The sequence below is a fragment of the Anas platyrhynchos genome, chromosome 4, assembly GCF_047663525.1.
Source record: "Anas platyrhynchos isolate ZD024472 breed Pekin duck chromosome 4, IASCAAS_PekinDuck_T2T, whole genome shotgun sequence".
NCBI lineage: Eukaryota > Metazoa > Chordata > Aves > Anseriformes > Anatidae > Anas > Anas platyrhynchos.
Window position 1 is genome coordinate 53014078 of NC_092590.1, and position 13132 is coordinate 53027209.

General features: G+C 40.6%; 1 protein-coding gene across 5 annotated transcripts; it reads right to left on the reverse strand.

Annotated features, from left to right (window-relative positions):
* Window positions 1-1467: 1467 nt before the first annotated feature.
* On the reverse strand, window positions 1468-12477 carry NIPAL1 (NIPA like domain containing 1). Of its 5 annotated transcripts, none has more exons than XM_005028103.6 (6): window positions 12339-12477; window positions 8093-8354; window positions 6679-6735; window positions 6034-6124; window positions 5286-5446; window positions 1468-4284 (listed from the first exon to the last, which is right to left on the reverse strand). In XM_005028103.6, the coding sequence occupies exons 2-6, from the start codon at window positions 8316-8318 to the stop codon at window positions 3680-3682; spliced, it is 1140 nt and encodes a 379-aa protein (XP_005028160.2). In that variant the 5' UTR covers window positions 8319-8354; window positions 12339-12477; the 3' UTR covers window positions 1468-3679. The 5 variants fall into 5 exon arrangements, with proteins under 5 accessions (XP_005028160.2, XP_027312936.2, XP_027312934.2 ...); XM_027457135.3 differs by lacking the exon at window positions 12339-12477 and adding an exon at window positions 11883-12121; XM_027457133.3 differs by lacking the exon at window positions 12339-12477 and adding an exon at window positions 11890-12120.
* Between the last annotated feature and the right edge of the window lie 655 nt (window positions 12478-13132).

Sequence of the window (13132 nt, forward strand, 5' to 3'; positions counted from 1 at the left end):
CTGATATTTCCTCATCAAACATCAGAAAACAGATATGCATCCAGTTGGTAACATGCAGGAGGGAGAGGGAGAAAGGCCCACCTTCTGTGCAGCAGCCACCTATGATGTGTATCTTTCTATCTAAAGCTGACCTGTTTACAAACTGGAATGTATTTCCAGAACATGAAATGACTTCCTTCTTCAAAAGAGCTCCTGGCAAGCAATACAAATCAATCGCTTGTGTGCAAAAGTTTGGGCAAGTTTTTCTCCAGTGCTATTTATTTTGTACCTCCCAACCCCCTGTCCAACTTTAAATAATCAATTTTTCACAAAAAGGTAACATATATGAAGATATATCATATATATATAAAGATATTATCACTTCTCATGCATCAGCCAGCCTGGCTTCTACCTGGCCCCCTCCTCCAGATGAAAAATTGCCACTTTAAAAACCTAGCAGTCTTGCTGGTTTTGTTTTGCAGGAAATTAAATAGTAAGAGGATGGTGTTTGCCACGAGTATGTAATTCACAAAAGAACTCACAATACAGCTCCAGGATGCAACCACAATGAGAAAATAGGTTCCAGTTGTGAATGAGCACTCTTGGGGGAAGAAACCTCACTTTGGCATGGCTGTGTGAAGTGTGGCTGGGAAGGCAGGTTTCTATAGGAACTAACAACGTAAGTGTTTCCTTCTGAATTCCCTGCAGATTATTTAACCTATGCAAGTCTTCTTGATTTACCTACATCTAATCAGCACAGCTATGTAATTAATTTAATTGCCCATTTGTCCTGAGGTATGGTAGTAATGAGTAGCTGCCAAGATTGTTTTGTATCAGGATTTAAAATCCATAATTAGGTTACTGATGTATTGCCTCTGAGGTTTTCTTTGTTCTAGTTCTTAATCATTCCACCTTCCTTCCAAAACACTTTGAAGTACTTTAAATAAAATCCTTCATTTTGCTGTCTGGAAGAACTGAAAATTCAATGAAATACTCTCCACTGAACATATGCATGACAAAGAGCTCTGTAGCCATCAGCTTTGTTTTTTCTTCCCTAGCTTAGAAGGGAAAGCATTTCACTTGCCTGCTAATTCTGTCCCTCAAAATTCATGCTTCCTGGCTGTTAATCTAATCCCCAGCATTAAATGCTCCTTGCTCGTGCTTTCTGCAGAAATACCAGGGTAAAAATAACACATCTAGACAAAATGGGTCATTCTATAAGAGAAGCCAAAACCTCTTGGTCTCCCCACACTCTTCCCTCCGGCTCCATCAGAATGATGGTGACTTTTTAGCTAATGGTGAGTATCTAGTAGTTTCACATCTGGCTTTTGGAATACAAAATTTTCTTTCCTATGAAAAAAAAAAAAGTCAAAACTACTAAAAGGTCATAACTAGGCCAGATTCACATGAACTGTAAGGTTTTCAGCCAGACCTCCTTCATCCAGAACCCACATGAGTGCATAGGAACAGCTATTAAAACCAAGACTATTTGCTTTGGATCTACCAGATAGCATTTAATTGCTGATCAGAAATATGAACATGCTCATTTTTTCCCATATTTACAAAATACAGATCATTCAGTACATAATTGATGAGCAATTTAGTACAAGAAAACTATTAGTATCATTTCATCAAAAAATTAAACTTCTCTGAAATTATTTACTAAATATGATCATTTTCAAAAATAATACCTCTTATAGCAAATGTCTTTTTACAAAAGATAATCAATAATTTACTTTGTAACATTATAGAACTCTTGTACACTGCAACAATAAGCAATAACTTGAGTTTTCTGACATGGTAAAAAAAAAATAACATTTTTCTTATGATGTTATTTTTACATGAAAGTAAACATATAGGTCCAGTAAGCAAATACACAGTTTTTGCTTCTTATAAACAAGGATTTGGAAATAAGGTGCAGATGATTGATACAATTTCTACTTATTCCTGTACATATGCCAACTACAAACCTATACAAGTGAAAAAAAAGGTGCTTGCAGTTTAGAAACAACTTCAAGCTAATATCCCTAGTGCTGCTTTTCAGGTTTCGATAGCTTTGAAATCCTCATTAAAATAAAGGAACAGTCTTTAACAAGTGAGATGTTTCATGAACATCTTTCAAAAGTACATGACTTCAACATCAAGATTGAACTTTACACAACACAAACGTGAAATACAAGCAGCCCACTATTTACCTGTAAGAACAAAATGGTTGCTTTCTCTCTGCAGAACAATCCATTATCCACACACAGTGTCAACTTTTACTCCACTCTTTGAATGTTAAAGAAAATACAGCCTGCTCTATGAAGAGGTTCTGCTTGGCATATAAATCTCAGCTGATTAAAATTCATTTTTAATGAATCCAGCTTTCTTGCTCAACTGCTAGCATCCTCTGGCAAGGCTTCTGAAAAACCAAACACATGGAAATACAACATTTCCATTGAATTCCTTGCGTTCCACACATCTGCTTGCTGAAGCTGCATTCTTGCTCACAACGTGCCAAAAAAAGGGGACTGTAATGAGTAAAACGTGGGCTGTGCAAACTGCTTTTAATGAGATGATAAAGATCAGTGACCACAACTGAGAAAAATAAAGCAGTACAGATACTGATCTTCAAGGTCTACAGAAGATTAATAGCTAAAACACATAGTAGAGATAAATACTCATCTTTAGAGAAGAATAAAAAGACAAAATAAAACTTCAATGTTTTGATGTTTCTCATGCATTCTTTATAGATCTTCCTTTATCTAGTGTTTTTAGAAATACCACACTGATTGGAAAACAGATTTTGCCTTTATAACTGAACATAGACTAACATTACTGTTTTACTGTTAAACACCACCTTTAACAAACCAACCTTTCTGGAAGCCAAACCTTTCTAGAAAATGAGAAAATCTTTCTAAAAGCCTAACTGGGTTCAGATGAATAGATGTATTAGGAAAAAAATGGAAATATGTTAATTCCGTCTTAATCCTCAAAGTAGTATAAAACAGTATGGAAATTCTTAACTGTCCATTCTGGTTTGCTGCCTTTGAATAATTTATTCTTTCATCTTATGTAATTTTTTAAGCTAAGAGCAACTGCTTTAATGGCTCACGTGAGCTTGATGTTTCTTAAAATGCATCTTGGTCATTGTTTTGAAATAAAAAGTACATGCACAGTCAGGATTAGGAATCCATTCAGGAGTCCTAAGGTAGAAAAGCTAAAACACTTAGCTTTTTATACATGGACTCTGAGGGAGACTGGTTACCAAGAACCACATTTCATTTTTCTTTTTTGTGATGTCTATTGAAGGTTCATTGGTAGGTGGTCAAAAGCTGTTACTAACATAGTGCTTGTTACTTTAGCTAGGGTATTATCTTTAATCATGATCGGAAAGTTGCATTTTGTAAACGCAGTTTACAAAGATCATTCTTTCTTGCTAAAATTCTCGAACAGGAGATACCACAAAAAAAATGGACAAACTCATTCATTGCTTGACACCTAATAACCACCACATTTCTGTCTGTCAGGTTAATTATTGAACATTTTCATTCATCACTACCAACAGCTGGCACACACAGACAACCGTGTCCCCACATTTAACGCTCCTTACAGACATTTGTCCAGAGGATTGCAGTGAAGATGAATGTTCTGGTAGACACAGCTGGGCTGAGTCTGCAATCTGTGATACTGGAAGGAGGAACTATCACTTGAGATTTCATTGAGTAAATAAAATATTGTCCTCCTCAAAAACCACAGCTGGGTCTTCCAAGCTCTCTAGTAAAGTATGAGAGGTTTCGTATTCGTGCTGTGGCGATGATGGTTCTTTCGCAATGGTGGACATCAACTGACTCCAGGTGATATCAGTATTTTTGAAAGCATGTAATAGAAAAATGCCTATGATTATAGTGCAGAATCCACTAAGGGTCCCAATGATATTATCCAGGTCCATACTGCTCCACTCTTTGAACAGGATGATGGAGCATGTCACCACCGTCGTGGTGAAACACACGTAATAAATAGGTGTCACTAGAGATGTATTAAACACGTCCAATGCTTTGTTGAGATAGTTGATCTGAGTGCTGACTGAGAGCACGAGGATTCCCAACAAAACATAAACCAGGGGACGACGATAAACCGGCTTCCTTTCCAGCATTTCTTTAATGGCAATGCCCAGGCCTTTGACAGATGAGACAGAGAAGGCACCAATAAATGAGCAAATTAAAACATAGATCAGTATGTTTGTCTGACCTCTCCTTGGAGCCACAATAAAAATCAGAGTGAGGGCAACGGCTGTCAGGAGAACAGCAAATGCAACAAACACTGTAGGAAAGAAGAAAGATTAAATATCAGGCTGTATTCACGTACACAATAAAAGTTACTCAATTTCTCTAACACTTCTCTAAGAACTGTAGCACAAGTTTATTGCAATTGCATCCACTTAAGAATTTCTTTGAAATAAATCCAAAATACATGCTTTGTATTTAAAATGTTTATGCCATCTCTATGTTTACTGAACTGTTTAAACAGGTTTACCAGAAAATAATAACAAATACACTATGACACTCTCTCCAACCTCCAGACAAAATGTTTTTTTGTTTTTTTTTTTTTTTCCCCCACCTCCTTCAGCTTAAAGACTGTCTCTCATCTCCTTAAAATGGTAAGCACGGAGTCTTTGAGGAAATTGTGTATGAGCACATGGTTATAATAAAAAGTATGTAACAAAAGGTTCCAAGAGATCACCTGAATTTTTGAATGTATGAGCTATCTTGAATTTAGCTCATTTTTGTCCTGTGCTACACTTCTCCATGTGAAATTCTTTCACGTCTCAAACACATTCTCCTTGAAATGTACCCTATGGCTATCATCATTTGATTTAATGAACATTTGTTTACTTAGAGCAAGCAGTAATTAAGACTTAGAATTGGATATCAATTCAAATGGAATAACTTAGGAAGTAATTTAAGGTAAAAGTAACCAAAAGCTGTGATCTGTTTAAAATGGAGATAACTTGAGTTAGAGCCTTTGAACTCCTCAGAGGGCAGGAAGAAGCAGTACATCATTTCTTAGCCAAATAATTTGCAAGAAGCAGTGTAAGATGTATTGCTCTTAAGCCTGCATCCTTGGGAAACATGTTATGGTGCATGCAGAAGCCTTCTGTGCTCATACTGATGTTAAGGGATACTGGGCTCTCAGTACAAACAGCCCAGGACAGCTCTGTAGCCAGGACTTCCCATTAGAGATCCTAATTCACTCACTCACCAATACATGAAGTTTGCTGTGTAAATGCTTGCCATGAAACACAGCAGGTTAGGCCTACAGACCTGGATCTTGCAGCTTTATTTCCATCTCATCCAGTGAAGTGACCTCCTCCTCCTCAGGGGCGTGAATAACCATGACTGTGGACCCCAAAATGCTCAGTACACAGCCCAGCTTGCCGTGAATATTCAGCCTCTCATTTAAAAAGTGGGATGACAATATAGCACTGTTTGGCAAAGCAGAAATAGAGGGTTCAGCTCCACCAGCTTAAAAATAAGAGCTTTAGATTTAAAATACTGTAATTCAATTTTGCTAATAAGTTATTTCCCAGAAGGTTTGTTGAAAGTGTAATCCATGTATTTTCTGCTTCTGTGATAGTTATATTCATGTACTTTCTTCAGTACTTGGAAATTATTTATTTCTTCATACATCGGAAATAATGAGTGTTTGAAGAGTGTTCATATTTAAAAAAAATAACCAAGAATTTTAACTGTGGATATTAACAAAGCTAAAATTTTATTGGCTTTCTTTCCAGAAGGACTTCAGCAAGACAAAACAGCACCAAAAGGAAACTCAGAATGTATACTAAGTGTATCTTAATATGAAGTTATATTTTCAAAAACAACTTCTGTTATAGGAGTATTTTAAGGAATGCTATATTTTCTTTTGAGATTTTGTTACATGTAAAAAAGATATTTTTTTTTGTCTGTATTTGCCCTTCAGTTTTCTTATTAAAATTCTCTGCTTTTAGCCAAAGACATTATTTTTTTAATCAGATGGTCAATGATTAGTTTGCTTCCAATTTGTACTAACCTTATGAGAACACTCAGTGCACCCAAAGGGGTAACTAAGGTTGCAGGTGCAAAGGCATAGGCAGCAAAGTTTGCAGCTTCTCCTAATCCCACTGTAGAAGAAAGCACATTTGGATCAGATGGGGGAGAAGGAATAAAAGGAATGCTACTTGTAAGTATATTTTGTGCGACAGATCTGACAGCTAATATAAAATGATATTTTTTTCTAAATAAAAGATGCAGATTTTGATTTCAAAATTATCTGTATAATCTCTTCTGGACATAACTTTCTTCAGTCCTCATTTCCATTATGTGTCCTCCCCCTAAGCACTGTATGCTCCAGTATGACTATCCAAAGAGTATGACAAAGCCAAAAGCAGGCATTTGCAGACCAATTTTGAACTGGCTACACCTTCCTGCAAGGAGTGGTGACAACGCCACGAAGCTGGACAGGTTCAAACCCCTTGCTTTTGACCAGATACAGAAGAAAAGGCTTTAATTCTGCAAAGAGCAAACATTTGAGATGGGATATCAGAACGGTTTCTGTCATAAAGCTGATTGTTTTAAAGAAATTAATTCCCTAATTTTTCACTCTCCTCAGTTAAAAGAAATGTCTTTACAGTCAGCTTTTTATTTACTTGCAGTTGGGGGAAAAGATGTGACTTACTTGATAGTAGCCCAGCCCACCAAAGCCATTCCTTCAAATAAGAATGTCCACCCTGTCCTGAAAGCAGGCAAAAAAAAAATAAAAAAATCTCATCTTAGAAGAAAGAAATCAGCTTATTACAACAACAACAAAAAAAACCCTGCAGCTTCATTTTTGGATCAAGTCATATGAAGTACTGAAACAGCAAGCTATCTGGATGTGACGTGAAGAATATTTTGCTCAATTTTGACTGACTTTTTTATTAATCACTGTTTCGTTATGACTTGTACTTGTGAAAAATGATACTTGACTAAATACACACGGGGAAAAAGTTCTTGGAAAAAAAGTTCTTGGAAAACCTAAAATGTCAATGAAGATTACTGATGATCTTAAGAAACACTTTGAGGTACCATCCCAGGTCAGATCCAACATATTCATACACAGCTGCATTTTTGACTCTGCTTATAATTTAAGTTTGGAGAAATCAGAAAGGAAAATGTCACCGAATGCATGATATTTTTCTTGCACAAAATACAAGTAAATTGTACATTCAGTAACAGTTTTTTCAAATACTCAAATTCTCTGGAATAGTAGATTTTGCAATAAATGCAACAAAAAAAACCTGTGAATGCTGTGTGTTTAAGCTGTGTACAAATGCAACTATCAGATTAGTCTAAGGGTTTTTAAAAGCTCCCCACATTTTTTTTAGCTCCACATCTGCTGCCATCAATGAAAGATTAGCTACCTGCAGAACCTTTTGTAGTGAGAACTTTTTCTAAAGCTCATTGCACTTTTTGTTTTTAAAAAGAAACTAAATCTAGTGACCATCTCAAGCCTTTCCAGCTCAAAGATGGAAGAAATATGAAGGAAAAAAATAGAGGAAGGCTTTATGAAGGGCAAGACAAAGGGAGAACTTTGGTATCTAACTGCTGGCAGAGAGGAAATTATTACCAGATTACTGTCTTAATAGCCACTGTCACCCCCAAAGCCCAAAGATTTCTGACTACTCAGTCCCTGTAGACACAGGCAGAGGAATAATGCTGGATTTCTGTCAGCAGCCAAGAGGGGACATGTGACCACTGCTGAAGTTCTGCACTGTTAAACGCCAGCAGCTTTAATTGTGCAGGCTGTTAATTGAACCTCTACTTTGAGGAGCTGTAAGAGAGGCTTTTGTGCTTTTCCCTTTTGGAAAGGACAAAAACTCATCCTAAGTCATAAAGTTGAATTAACTGGTTTGTACCCTATGAACAGATTAGGAATTAAGTGAAACTTGGCTTATTCCTGCTTTCCTAGACTACTACGTGGGTTGATGCAATTCATATGCAGCATATCAACTAACCCCCCTCTCTTGCAAGCATAGGGTTCCTAAAATTGTGAGTGCAAGAATTAGATGTAATTAAGCTATTAAACCAAGTCCAACAGCAGTGCTGCTTACCAGCTCTGGGGACTCCTTTGGCAGCCAGTCTCAAGAGGCCCTTCTTCTTCAGGATGAAACTGGAGCCAATGAAGATGCTGGAACCTACTGCCAAAGCCAGGCCGAGGTAGAGTCGGTACTTGAGTCCAGCAGGCGTGGAAAGGCTCAGGTTTGTGTCGTTGGAAGTCCCGTCCATACAAGCGAGGGGAGAAGGGCAGGATTCAGCCTTTTCGTGGTCCGGCCCCATGCTGGGCAGTCACGGCAAGGGCAGAGAGCACAGCACCTGGGAGGGGGAAAGAAAGCAGAACAAGTGGTTTACCAGCCAGGCACAGCTCTGAATGAGCCCCCACTGTGCTCCTTTCTGCATTTGCCCTGAGTACTCCTCTTTTCTGACCCTGCAGATAACTCCTGAAGTGCCAACACAAAATCTGAACAATGGTCACAATTCTGTCCCCAGTTCTGACAGGTGCCCCTGTCACCACCCAACCCTACAAGTCGCAGTGTGTACCTTATATGTATTTTTGCACTACATTGCCTCTGTTAAGCAATTACAGCAATACCAAAGAATGCAGCAATCAAGTATTATCTGAAAGGGAAAAATCAACTTGAAATATTTAAAAGCTAACCTGAAACTTCACAAATACAGTGTTCTGTGTTGCACAGAGACCACACCCCCATAACACAAACCTATAGCTAAATCCATTATTTCAGACTTTGTCTACTAGAATGAACCTCCTGTTATTTCAGGCTTTTGCTTTTAAGTTTGTAATTGAGATTTGTGAATGACAAATAAATAAGAGAAGGAAAAAAAAAAAATCTATGTAGCAAGTAAACCCTTGTGGCATACGGCCACTAGTATGCTTTACTAAAAATGTTTGTCGACTACTGTGTGAAGCAGATCTTCTTTAACCACTTGTGAAATGTTTAGGTGGAGGTCTCGCTGCAGCTCAGAGAGCTTTTCACCTAACCTCACTGACCTGCAGCTGGAGGAGGACCACAGCCTACAAGGCACAGCCACCAAGCAGACAGCTCCTGAGCTGAGCCTGAAGCTTTGCAAGCTCCGTCAGCCAAGCCTGACCAGCATCACTGCGATGTGAGCCTGTGGGAATGATGCTGTTGTAATTAGCCTAGGCACGTTTATTGGTTTTAAAGGAAGAAGAGGTACTGCATTTCTAAGAACAGAAAGAGGAGCTATTTTGCATGGGGAAGCACTGGAGGGACAGCAATGCTGCAAGAGAGCATACAGTAGTTTAGGCAGAAGTTTCACATTTTCACTATTGAAGCACACAAACAGCAAGCATCATACAATACAGCTGAAATAGCTTTCCTTTTAGGTCTTATTGTTAAGATATGTTAAACTCTAAAACTGCTGATACAGAAGTACAAAAGCTTACTCCATTGTGATTCATATAAAGCATTGGAGGCAACAAATAATTTTGCTTTCTGTGCCTCCCTTGTAATTAAATGACACACGAAGGATTCATGCTGCTGAGTGGCACCATCAGTAATACACTCTTTTTTTTTCTCCAATTGAAAAAACATTCAGAGAGTTGGTAGAAAAGGATACTCCTCTGTGCCTGTTCTGACCTGAGCTATGGAAGTGTTAATGTTGTGTCAGAAGTACTTCATTGCACAACCAGCAATAAGCAACCTTGGGTAATTCATCTAATACTGTATAGGAAGGAATATTTAAAGTATCAGAAGTATTAAAGATGTCATGGAGTTTGCCAGCATCTCTTCATTTGCAGCTGACAATGCTGACAACCCTGGGAGATACCACCAGAAACAAGGAAAGAAGGAAGAATGTCTGCTCTCAGTTGTCCAGCACCACAGCGTGCCACAAACACACTGCAGTAAGCTACCGTTCGATTTTCAGGCTCTGCAAACCTATTTCCTTGTTTGCCAAGAGAGTTTGTCTAACAGGAGTTGTTTTATATCGATAAGCCAAACTTTATAAAGACAGTCCCACAAGATGGGTACATCCATGACTGCTGCTCTGAGTGCTCCTTTTATGGATTTTTTTTCCCCCATTTTCTGTGGGATTTTGAAGCCTCAAGAACAAAACTATTTGATTTGTTTTGTCACAGAGTGAACTGAACATCCTTTAAAAGAGGCAGTCACCTGTAGCTGAACATGCATAACAGAAGAATGAAGAGAATATGATACAAGGCACAGAACAAAGGACAGTAGCAGCATGTGATTTTAAACCACATAACTTTTATCAGACTGGGTGAGTTGGTCCATTTAGGCAATAGAAATAAAAGTTTCACCTCCTGTTTGATTTTTTTCAATATCAGAAAACAAACACCTAACGATGGAATAGGGTTGCTACATTTTGCCAGACAGGATTTTCCAGGCAGATGTTCACAGATGTGTTGTCTGCATTGCATATGGGGCAAACCCAATGTGACCTGGATATGTCACATGTCCACTGCACATGACCAGGTCACCAAAGATTTCCTAAACATCCTGCAATGTGCTCAGAGCTACCTCCTCTGCTGGGTGTCCAGAAATCCCATGAAGGTTTTGAAATTCTCAGCTGCCACCTGGCAAAAACCTGTATGTCCAAGAAAACCTGGATATATGGCTAGCTGTCCACTCGCTATGGATTCTCCAAGAAATCCTCCAAGAAAGGAGAGCTCTCACAAATATGACAGCATTTTAGCAAAGTAACGCAGCTTTAGTTGTGTTTCTTAGAGGTAGCTTGATCAAAGGAAAAGCTATAAAGTAAACCAACTGGCATAAAAAAAAATATAGAGAGAAGGAACAAAGCATTTAGTGCATTGCTTAACTTCTTACAATGATGCTAAACAGGCCTGGCAAAGGTTGTAACACTGCTGGACTACTACAGGCTTTGTGTGTGAAGCAGCAACAGCTCCTGCCTTTAATTAAAAGAAAGCACCAAGACAAAAACTCATCTAAGTATGGTCTTTCAGCTACCTGAGATTGTAAAGGTGGGTTTGTGCCGGGGTTTTTACAGTGAAGAAAATAACCACCCCTCTCACTCTTTTTGTGAATGGAGAACTGGGGTTCAGCTGTAGCAGAACAGCAGGGTTATTCCCTTCCATACAATGTTACCAATTTTGCAATGTAAGTTTCCCATTCTCTGGCAGACTATGACACCCAATAGTGAAAATGTAACCATGCCATCCATGATAAGTCAGTAAGTGACTGTCACGGGATGTTCCTCTATGTCCTGTAACACAACCTTTGCTCACACTTACAAAGAAGCACTATGTCTTTACTACGTCCCATCCTCTTGATCCTGAGAAGAGTCCCTGTGAGCAGCGGTGAGCTCTGTTTATCTCACTGGGATTTTTTTCCTTTTAAAAAACGTGCTGTTTGCTCCACTTGCATGCAAAGACGCATGGCACCTCATGGCTCACCGGAGGAGGGGACTGCGGGGGCATTACTACTACTTTACAACCCATTGTAAGCAGCCAGATGACGATGGAGGGAGGGCATTAGCTAAGCCAGTTTCCCCTCCCCACGGACCCGTCCCCAGAGCCCCTCCGGAGCTATCAGCACCCCGCTGGGGGCTGGAGCCAGCCGCAGGTCGCCCTCCCAAGGGATTTTTCTCTCGGTCAGCCGAACCCGAGAGCACCACCAGGCGCCACCCCGGCCACCCGCGTGCCGCCCCCCACCCAAACCTCACCTCCCCAACCAGCCCCGAGGACACCCCACTCACAGGAACACACCAGGGAAACCCCAAGGCAGCGCCTCCCACCCCCCACATGGCTATTTCAGGCGGCTCTCGCTGCCCACAGCCGAGGGACGAGCCCCCCCCTCCCCAAAATGTCACACCCCTCACCCAGCACCTGCGTGACGTCACGGCCGGGCTTCATGGCAGCGCTCCCACCCGCGGCCCCTCTGGCGGCTCCGCCCGGCCCGGCCCGGCCCGGCCCGGCCCAGCAGCTGGGCGTGCTCCGTGTTGTGTTGTCTTGTGTTCGCCCTTCCTCCCTCTTCACCCCAAAGCACGGCCCCACGGAGCAGCCCGGGGCTGCCCGGGTCCCCTCAGCCCTCCTCAGCCCACCTCGGGTCCCCTCGCCCCCGGAGCACAGAAGTGGGGCAGAGCCCGGGGACGCCTCCCTTGAGGTGACTCCCTCCGGTCCAACAGGCTTCGGGGTGTCTCGAGGAGCAATTATCTTTATTACCCAATCAATAGTTTCGAGGTAGAAGTCGAAGCCTTTATTGTTGTTGTTGTTCAGTGAAACGCTTTTAGGCGATTTCTGGCTGAAGTTATTCTAGGGTTGCCCAGTGAACTTACCTGGGGTGGTCTGAGGACCTTCAATAGGCAGAGAGATCCCCAAAGTGGAGCCAGACAGCTGTGAATTAGGCACAGGTATCCAGAGCAGTGCGTGGACATACTGCCCTCAGCCCGGCTTCGGAGCACAACGCCTATGACAGCGGTTGTTGATCCTGTGAAGTTTATGAGATCCGGAGCTGGCTGGTGAAACAGCTGCAGTGTCATAAAGCAACTCAGGCTTCCCTGCCTTGGCCGTGCGGTCCTGGGGTTAGGCTGAGAGATCAGGTTCAAAATCTTAGTCTGATATTTGATTTCTGCATTTATTTTTAAATATAAACAGCACTGCATATGTTAGAAGAAAAGGAGCATTGCATTTCTTTACCTATCCACTGTACGATGTCACTACTATTGTAGGAACCTCTGTGGTAGGTGGCCTGAACCGCATCTGGGCTGCCTTATCAAGAGGGTTTGACTTCTCATCTTTAAGGTTTCTAAAACACAGATTACTGCTGTAAAGGAACAGTAATTTTAAACATTAGTTGAAACAGTTATATTGAAATCTTAAAGCATAATCTGAAAAACTGAGAGCAGGCTTGTATCTTCTCATACACCATAAGCACACCTGGAGGATAAAATCGTGTACATGAATGGTCATTAGTCTGCTCCCAGCTCCTATTTTTGCTTTGTGCCCCCTCAGATGTGTCAACTCTGTGGGTTCACACCCCTGTTTCTGTCAAAATATGCCATTTCCCCCAGCTTCCTGCAATTCGACTGAAACATGCTAAGTGTCGATCTTGCAAACAACTCTGTTGACA

Bases quoted from the DNA above. Each gene is read 5' to 3' on its own strand.
- NIPAL1 (XM_005028103.6), bottom strand. From the start codon at position 8,318: ATGGGGCCGGACCACGAAAAGGCTGAATCCTGCCCTTCTCCCCTCGCT. The intron at 6,125-6,678 runs GTAAGTCACATC...TTTCTTCTACAG, and splicing joins GTGGGCTGGGCTACTATCAA to TGGGATTAGGAGAAGCTGCA. The intron at 4,285-5,285 runs GTCTGTAGGCCT...TCTTTCCTACAG, and splicing joins AATAAAGCTGCAAGATCCAG to TGTTTGTTGCATTTGCTGTT.